Source organism: Triticum urartu, chromosome 4A, assembly GCF_056163025.1.
Source record: "Triticum urartu cultivar PI428250 chromosome 4A, HENAU_Tu73, whole genome shotgun sequence".
In the NCBI taxonomy this organism is placed as follows: domain Eukaryota; kingdom Viridiplantae; phylum Streptophyta; class Magnoliopsida; order Poales; family Poaceae; genus Triticum; species Triticum urartu.
The window spans coordinates 65,807,239-65,816,966 of NC_141876.1; the positions used below are offsets into that span (position 1 = coordinate 65,807,239).

General features: G+C 43.0%; 1 protein-coding gene across 2 annotated transcripts; it reads left to right on the plus strand.

Moving 5' to 3' along the window:
* The first annotated feature begins 34 nt into the window (after positions 1 to 34).
* On the plus strand, positions 35 to 6,739 carry LOC125550685 (uncharacterized). 2 transcript variants are annotated; one of them, XM_087517785.1, is made up of 3 exons: positions 35 to 583; positions 2,173 to 2,236; positions 5,466 to 6,739. In XM_087517785.1, exons 1-3 carry the CDS (start codon positions 566 to 568, stop codon positions 6,725 to 6,727), a joined length of 1,344 nt encoding a protein of 447 aa, XP_087373911.1. In that variant the 5' UTR covers positions 35 to 565; the 3' UTR covers positions 6,728 to 6,739. The 2 variants fall into 2 exon arrangements, 1 of the variants encoding a protein (XP_087373911.1); XR_015600277.1 differs by lacking the exons at positions 2,173 to 2,236; positions 5,466 to 6,739 and adding exons at positions 927 to 1,286; positions 1,378 to 1,708 and having other exon boundaries at positions 57 to 583.
* Positions 6,740 to 9,728: the final 2,989 nt, after the last annotated feature.

A 9,728-nucleotide genomic window follows, 5' to 3' on the forward strand; every position in this document is an offset into this window, starting at 1 on the left:
CCTTGACAGTTCAGCGCAATTACGAAAGGAATGCCATCGAGCCATGTTTCAATCAATCCATTCGTCTCGTCTCCCTCATCGCAAGCCCACGCACGAACAGAGACAGCGAGGGGGAGAGGAACCTAGGGTTCCGCCGCCGCCGCGGCCTCCACTCGCCGTCGCCCGCCGCCGCCTCCTCCACTCGCCATCAGTAGCCGCCGCCTCCACTCGTCCTCGCCCACCGCAAGAGCCGCCGCCGCCGCCTCCACTTGCCGTTGCCCGCCGCCGCCTCCTCCACTCGTCGTCGCCCGCCACCGCCTCCTCCACTCGTCGTTGCCCGCCGCCGCCTCCTCCACTCGTCGTCGCCCGCCGCCGCCTCCTCCACTCGCCGTTGCCCACCGCCGCCTCCTCCACTCGCTGTCAGTAGCCGCCACCTCCACTCGTCCTCGCCCACCGCAAGAGACGCCACCGCCGCGGCAAGAGCCGTCGCCGCCTCCACTCGCCGTCTTCGTCGGTCCCCTTCACCGGCCAACGCCTGGCCTTCTCATCCACCGCCGGAGAACGATGCCCACTCCCTCGAGCAACGATGTCGTCATCAGTTGGGGTGAGATTTTCTTGGCAGAAATTTCTGTTCTTTGTGGATGCCCTGCTTGATTGATATGCTGCATATTGCTTGATGTGGATGCTCTGGTTGATTGAGGCTTCATACATGATGCTGATATTTGATGCATAGTTGTCGTTCATTGATGGGTAAATTAATATTTGAAGCTTGTTGTGGATGCTCTGCTTGCTGGATGTACATGTAGATGCTCTGCTTGGGTCAAATGGCTATGCTTGTTTCATGATGGACATATCTTTTTCTATTTGCTTGCTGGACATGCTTGTTTGCTATACATAGTTCTTCCTTGTGCTGTATTCTGGTATAAATTATGGTGAAAATGAACTAGATGGAGAAGGCAACGAATAAGTCAGCGAAGAAGGCAGCGAAGAAGGCAGACAAGACAGACAAGGCAATTTGGGATGCATACCATACTAGGGTATTTTGCGAGTTGTGTGCGAGGTAAGTTGAAGCAGGCAATAGGCCGGGGGCGTTCTTGAGTCCTAGAGGATATAAGAATTTAGGGGAGAGTTGGTTGCAGATAACTAAGAAAAGTTATGTGAGGATGCAATTCAAGAATAGATGGGAAAATCTCAAAACTATGTATTGTCAATGGAAACAACTGCAAATTGACGCACCTGGACTTGGATGGAATGCTAAGCTAGGAACCATTGATGCTGATACTGATTGGTGGAACACTCACCTAATAGTAAGTTCATGTTACTCATAGCATTTACATTGGGTTTATATTATCTTAATTATCCATTTAGCTGACCGTTTGTTCTTTTGCTATATTTCAGAAAAACCCGGAGCATGCAAAGTATAGGAATGGAGGACCACCCAACTTGGCTGAAATGGACCTCATGTTTGATGACCGTCATGTCACCGGTGCCGAGTCAGCTATCCCCGGTGAGATACCATTGGACAAGGAGGATGTTAGTGATGACACTGATAGTGCAGAGGATGATGATGAAGTCATCAAAGCAAAACCAAAGAAGCAGCGAAAGACCAAGTCCTGTAAAGATGATTTTTCTGCTCAAGATGAGAAGAACCCATTTGTTCGGATGTACAAGAAGGCTAGTGATGCGATATGTGTAACGGCTGAAAGTATAAAAGAAGCATCTAGCTCCAGCATGGCTCGTCCTCCCCCTCCTCTGGTTGCTCCTCCCCCTACTCCGGTTGGCCCTAGTATGAATGAGGCAATGGAGATGGTTCGTGAATGTGGAGTTGAGGAAGGAAATCCTCTCTTTTTCTCTTCGAGCATGCTATTTATGAAGGCTGAGTATAGAGAAATGTTTGCATTGGTTCAGACCAAGGAAGGAAGGTTTGATTGGCTCGAGAGAGCGCATGATTATGCTATGTAACTTCTCGTTTAGAATAATTGCTTAGTTCTTTGCTTGGATTATGCTATGTTGTTGGTCTGTACCATTTGCTTATTTGAATGCTTGGATTATGCTATGTTGTTGGTCTGTACCATTCGTGTGTGAACTATTGGCTTTGCTGGATATGAACCATTTGCTTATTTGAATGCTATTTTCCCATATGTATGAATAATGGATATGACAACTAATCTTGTTGTCATGTTCCATTTGTAGACTGATGGAATTGACGGCGGAGGTGGTGACGATGATGATGCTAACATAAAGACAGTGCAACTTCAAAACTGATGACGGGAAAATGGCAGGCGTGAGAATACGCATCCACGTCATTGATACAGAATGAATATATTTAAATGCGTAAATGCATACAATAAAAAGGAGATCAAACATTGCAGGTACATTATTTTCAGAACTCTTACATTTATATAAAAGATCTGTTAATTACATCTCCGAAGAGAAAACCCCTGATTAAGAATTCCAACTATCCTATTACATAGAATTGCCACACATGAGTACTACAAAATGTCGAAAAAGAAGACTACAAAATGTAGAAATAAATAGTCCTCCTCGCGGTCTTCGACGTCGGCGTACTCGAAGAGCCTTGAACTTCGTCTATGCTAACATATGCGTTGCATAACATTCATGATTTGACAATGTTCATTCATATAGCACGTTCATGCCTAGCTTATGAACCATCGCAAATATGTAGTGGTTGTCTTTTCAGTCATATGAAGATTTATTTAATGGTTAACTAGCCGAGCTAACGTGCGCATGTGCAATATGGGGCATAACTCTTTTTATGAGTTAATTTTGACACGCATGTGGTTTCTATATGCATGCCTGAAATGGCGGAATATTTGATTTACTTTATAGCAACGTATAAAGCATTGCACCGAGCCATCATATGCGAGAACCATATGAAAATTGGCGATGACATATTCAATTATACTATGCCATGTTTAGTATAATCAACATAGGCTATGACCCCAGTTAAATTTCGTAGATGCATGCACCTATATGAAAGAAATTCATGGTTTGATTTTAATTTATCTGAGAGATAATCTTATGCGACTAAATGAATCTAGTCAAATATTTATATGGGTTTGAATCTCAAGTGCATTTCACTTCACTTGTATTTGTACTAACATCATGTAGCAACATTGTGCCCATGTGTAGCGTAACCAAATGAAGTATGGTGATTTCTTCTTGCTTGTATTATCACCGGCATAGCATAGATTGTATGCTCATGGTGTAATCAAATGGAAGTATGTTACGTTTTGCATGGACATGATGGGGTCTATGAAGATTGTCGACTCAAGTTTAGCTATATATGACTAAACTATGCATGTTTCAATATCAAATTTATTTTACGTATTTCCATATTGCAAGCACACTCTGTCTATGTAGTGCAAATCGCTATAGGGAAATTATCTATCATGTAATTTAACTTGTTGTTACATGCCTTCATATGAGGGTAATACATGAGTGATCTGACTAAATCAGCTCAAACCGATGCAAATGACAAGCAATATTTACTTTTCTTGGCCTCCCATATTTCACAAGGAGAAAATCTATCTTGCTTTCTACCAGCATGAATTTCTCTTATATTCTTGATTTGCATTCTTGAGTTGTATCAACATGGAGATGCAAGATCACCATGAGACCAAAATGAGATGGACATAATTTGTTCTTGAGTTGTATCATCATGGAGATGCAAGATCACCATGAGACCAAAACAAGACATATATAATTTGTTCTTGAATTATATCAACACGGAGATGCAAGATCACCATGAGACCAAAACAAGATGGATATGGTTTGATTCTTGAATTGTATCAACATGGATGTTCAAGATCACCATGTCACCAAAACGAGATGGACATAATTTGTTCTTGACTTGTATCATCACAGAGATGCAAGATCACCATGAGACCAAAATGAGATGGACATAATTTGTTCTTGAGTTGTATCATCATGGAGATGCAAGATCACCATGAGACCAAAACAAGACATATATAATTTGTTCTTGAATTATATCAACACGGAGATGCAAGATCACCATGAGACCAAAACAAGATGGATATGGTTTGATTCTTGAATTGTATCAACATGGATGTTCAAGATCACCATGTGACCAAAACGAGATGGACATAATTTGTTCTTGACTTGTATCATCATGGAGATGCAAGATCACCATGGGACCAAAACAAGACATATATAATTTGTTCTTGAATTGTATCAACATGGAGGTGCAAGACCACCATAAGACCAAATCAAGATGAGTATAATTTTTAGTCTTGACTTGTATCATGAGACAAAGACAAGAAGATTTTTTTATTGCACATGTGCACTTAGTTCGCATCAGTATATAGGATGAAGATCAATATGTGACTAGACTAGGCATATCATCTATTTCCCTGATTTGTATCAACATGGGATCAAGCTCACCATGAGACCGAACCAAGAGATGAGAAACTATATATGTGGCAAGACGGACGGTCGGCGTGACGGCGACGATGATGAGACGGCGGCCGGCGGCGGGACGGACGGCGAGACGGGACAAACGGCCGGCGCAACGACGAGACGAACGGCCGGCAGCGTGTACGCAGGTGTGTGTGTGCAAGCGAGCGATGGCAAGCAAGCAGCGATGGATGGATGTGAATGAGCAGCGACGAGCTTCTTCGCAAATGAGTGATTGATCGATGAGAAGCCAAACACGCTGGCCGGGCTGGTATATATAGGAGCGAGGAGAGCAGCGGGAGGCCTCCTGCTGGGCACGTTTACGTCTTGTGATCGTGGGGTAGTGGCAGCTTTGCCCACGTTCCGTCGATCGTGAGGCACTTGACTGAGCCTTTTACGTGATCAACTTCTTTTCTGATCTCTCTAGTGGGTTGAAAAAATCTAATGGGATGGGCCCAACTGATTATAATAAGTTAACGCATGCAGGCTATACGTGTTATGGCCATGGGCTGGCTAATTACTCAATTAGCTCTTAATCTTGCCGTATAATTAACCCATGCATAACACATGCATGCACGTATAGCTCGTACTTGCACCACACATGTACTTAGCCATTTGTATGACTGGGATAGCTGAGCCAAATTGATTTTAATGGCATGAGAAAATATTCACAAGTTCATGATTATATGGTGACTTGATTTTTTTTACACTGCCATGCAGCATATTGTTTTACGTGATTGTCGCTGATATTTCATTCGTGACGATAGAATAATTCTCGTAAATGCGATATAATATATTGACAATATTAGCATCGTCTATAAAACTTGAATTTGTGTCGACATCAGGATTTCATCGTTGATGATGGCGTATGTGTATATATCCTCTAATTTACATGGCGATATGGCTTATTCCCTTCCCTTTTATTTCCGGGTCTATTGTTTTATATTGAGTGGCGCGGTAGAAAATCATCATGCTATTTTTATATAAATTACTTTATTTTAGTAATATCTAAGCACCATGTTTCACTTTGGCCGAAATCGATGTCAACAAAAACTTGCTCAAGTTAAGTACTGATCTTGCAACCTTGGGCCAAATGGCTATGCACTACAGCAAAACTTGTTTGAATAAGCAACGTAGGCAGCCTAGGAGGATTGTAGTACAAACTGGTCATGAATGGGTTATGGAAAAGTTGGCACGTCCTAAATCTTGCTACAAAATGTTTAGAATGTATCCAGATGTTTTTTTGAGTTTGCATGGTCTTTTAGTGAGTGACTACCATTTGGAGTCAACTAGCGAGATGAACTCATTGGAAAGTCTAGGCATGTTCTTGTGGATGCTTGGAGGCCCTCAATCATTTCGCCAAGCTGAAGATCGGTTTGTTCGGTCAACTGAAACAATCCATAGGAAGTTCAATCATGTGTTGCACTGTGTAAATTCTCTAGGAGGAGACATTATCAAACCTAGAGATCCTACATTCACATATGTGCATCCAAAAATTAGGGACAAACGTTTCTGGCCTCACTTCAAAGGTTGTATTGGTGCAATTGATGGAACTCACATTCCCGTTATAGTTCCCGCTAAAGAGACCTACAACTATATGGGTCGACATAGTTACACAAGTCAAAATGTGTTGGCAGTTTGTGACTTTGACATGAGATTTACCTTTGTCGTTGCCGGTTGGGCGGGGTCGGTACATGACACACGGATTTTCCACCACAGTATATTGAAGTATGCTAGTACTTATCCTGCACCTCCTGAAGGTACGCAAATCAAGTGTTCTAATTTTGTACAGATTGTTTGTATTAATTTGTACATGTGCTCAAATTTATTCTCGATGGATGTAGATATGTACTACCTTGTTGATTCTGGTTATCCTAACCGGGTGGGGTATCTAGCTCCTTACAAAGGGACAACCTACCACCTTGCCGAATTTCGGTCTGGCCGCCGCCCAGCGAGTGGTAAATTTGAGGTGTTCAATTATCTTTACTCTTCTCTTCGGAACGTGATTGAACGCACATTTGGTGTGCTCAAGAAGAAATGGCGCATCCTAAGGGATGTGCCACACTTCAAGGTGGGAAGTCAGACGATGATTATCAGTGCTTGTATGACGCTTCACAATTTCATCAGGGACAGCAAGCTACGCGATAAAGAGTTTGATAAATGTGATGATAATAAAAATTACATGCCTGCAGTCTCACGGTCAACACCTTTGCTTGGCAATGTCGTTCCCACTTCATCCGATGAAGGCAACATGAACGACACGCGAGATAGGATTGCGAGCTCTTTGTTTATTGCGCGACAAGCTACATAGATTAGTATTTGTACGGACCTCTAATTATGTGTATGGATTATTAGTTATATAGACGGTCTAATCCTTTAGCTCTCTTTTGTACGGATTATTAATTATATGGACTATCTTTTGTATTGTATGGGCAAATGTATATATGAGCAAGAAAGTGAGAAAATTATTATTATGAAATATTTTATGCATTAACATAGAACAAATCATTCCCTCTCAGTCAAAATACCATTTAAAAAATCTATTAACACTGAATCAATAAGTTACACTGATCTCAGTGCTCTAAGGGCATTTCAGGCTTTTCACCAGCTCACAGTCGTTTTCACAGCTGCGTTGCCAAACAGCTAACCTTCACTACAGTTGTTTCCTCAGCACAGCTGTTTTGCCAGCACAGCAAGCCCACAGCTGAATCTGTTGAAACTGAAGCCCAAACAAACACAGCCATATGTGGCAATTCCTCCTATTCGCCGCTCATTGCGGCAAAAAATGTCTGACATGCCGCACTGAGAGCTAAGCGAGCGATGGACTGGCCCGGCCCATTTTAGTTTTTTTCTCAACGCAGTACAAAGATAGATGCTCGCATATACCGCTCAAAAAACATACACTCAACCAATTGTTGGATACATATTGTCAGGCATCCTATTACTCCCATTACTCCCGTTACTAGTAAAAACAATCAAACAAGAACTTTTTTACGTGCACCCCGTCATTTGCCCCACAACACCGCATGACCCAGCCAACACCACACAATTAGTCCCACTAAACTTAATCTAACGGTTGTCCTTAACTTGATTCGTTTTCTGTGTGCACTTAGTAATTTAAATTCACTGACCATACTTCACCGCGAAGGAAAATATGGAATTCCACGACCCGCACCACCCTAATCACGCGACGCGAAAGTAGGAAACCAATCGCCCGAGCACACGATGCCTCTCGCTACCTGTTGGGACTTGGGACGTGAGCGGCCGCCGCACGAACGAACCACGGCCGATCCGCCTACCCCTCACCCACGCCAAATCTTCCCGGCGCAGACACCACTCTCCTCCACCTCCAACCTCCTGCTGGAGGCTGCCGTCCTCAGCCACAGGTTTAGCACCCCGTCTCTCGCCGTCGCCAGGAGGCGTCGACGATGGCTTCGTGTTGAAGGACGCGAGCGTGGGTCGCCGCCGCCGCACATAAAGCGAGCTCGGACCGGCTCCTCCTCTGATGGAAGCAAGCGCAGGTCACCGCCATCCGCTCCCGCTCCTCCGATCGTTGCCCCAGGTACGCTGCCGCCCTCCTCTATCGTGGCGCGCGTGGCCGCCAACCTATCCAGGAGCCAGAGAACCCAGTAATATGTTTCCTTCCTTCGTCGTTCACGTTCATGCCCACGCACCAGCCACAACACAGGTGCATACGGAGCTTCACGGCACGGTCTAGACGATGCCAAGATACTAACTAAACCGAATAGCCCGTCTGTCGGAAACTGGCCGCAAGTCCGCCATGATACTTGCTTGCTGGCCGTCTCTGCAGAACCGATTTGCTGCACTCACGAAACCTGCAGGTAATTAATCTCATGTCAACCAAATTGTTCTAAAAGGTCCAACTGTTAATTAAGATGGCAGCTTGCTTGCTTGTTTTGCCTATAAGTGTGCTCGCTTTCTTTTTCATAGCAGTATGTTCTCATGCGTCAGATCGTGGTTCTTCTAATTGATTAAGGTAGCTGCTTTTTTGCTTTTTTGTGCTCGCTCACTTGATTTTTTATCTCATGGTATAAGTTTTATGTGTATCAAGTTGTGAATTAAGAGGACTAAGTTCTTTGGGCCTAATTTAGTTATTGTGGTGAACAGAAGGCCATGTAAAAAGTAAATGGGCAATGTAACAGGTAGGACATATACACGAGATCCTATGCTGCAGAGTTTAGACATGCTTCTTTGTTTCGGAATATGGAACAGAAGAACAGATACATGACATAGACCACATATAAAGCTTCAACATGGAATTCTAAAGCAACTAATTTTTCTGTTCGATGTACTGTCATCCTGTCAATGGCATTTTGAAGTCCATATTGACTGTTCAATCAAATATGTAGCTAGGACTTCTGAGTTTTTATTGACCTGGTGGAGTTGGAGTTTAGAGTATTTATTGATAGGACTTTAGATGGAGTTGAAGCAACGAAAGCACTCCACCAGTGCATGACAGTAGTTATTAACAAAGCATGCTTCATGTATCATTTCTCACCTGACTCGTGGTATAGGGTTCCATGTGGTCAATCACGGTCCGGCTCTGTTAGCGTAACGCAGCCGACCTCTAAAACTCCCCTTAATCCATTTTTCTTTGTTATCTTTAATTCCATCTTCGGAGGGAGACTTCCTTCTTGACCTTGTTGACTTGATTACTGATAGGTATTTCTGATCTTTGAGCTTGATTTGAATAGACCACATGAAAGATTGACTGTAGTTAGTTTGACAAATAGGTGTAGTTAGTCTTCAGGTTCCCTCATCCTGAAATCCGAATACATCACCAGTCAACTCAATTTTGGTACTACAATTTACATGTGTATTTTGTTGTTGGGGGATTATGTTCAAGGTTTCATTTTTATCCCGGCACTGGATTGAAGTGACATTTTAATAGTAATTTTAGTGGTGTACAACTGTGCCAGCCATTATTATTTTTTGCAATAGGGATTAGTGTAGATTGGTACAAAAGCATATCATGTTGGTCCATATTCAATTCAAAGGTAGGACTTCCTTAGTTATATTTGTTGATAGCCTTGCATTTGCTACCAAGGTTTAGCTTATTGTAGCTCAACTGTGATATGGTTAATGTTTCTCCCGTGATTATTCTGGTGTGGATCGGTGAGCCCTTCAGAAGTTGACCTCCAACTTGCTTTATAACTATATATAGATTATATTAGTTGTAGCTCGTTGTGAATCTGTTTCCCCCTCACTCTTGCTCTAGAGGCCCTTCTGAAGCTAACTGAGATATTGTTAGTTTATAATCCTTCCGAGGAGACTTTGTGATATGCATAAGA

What these genes read in the sequence shown, in the direction of transcription:
- LOC125550685 (XM_087517785.1), top strand. An exon ending in CATAAAGACAGTGCAACTTC is followed by an intron (nt 2,237 to 5,465) that starts AAAACTGATGAC and finishes TCGATGTCAACA; the next exon opens with AAAACTTGCTCAAGTTAAGT.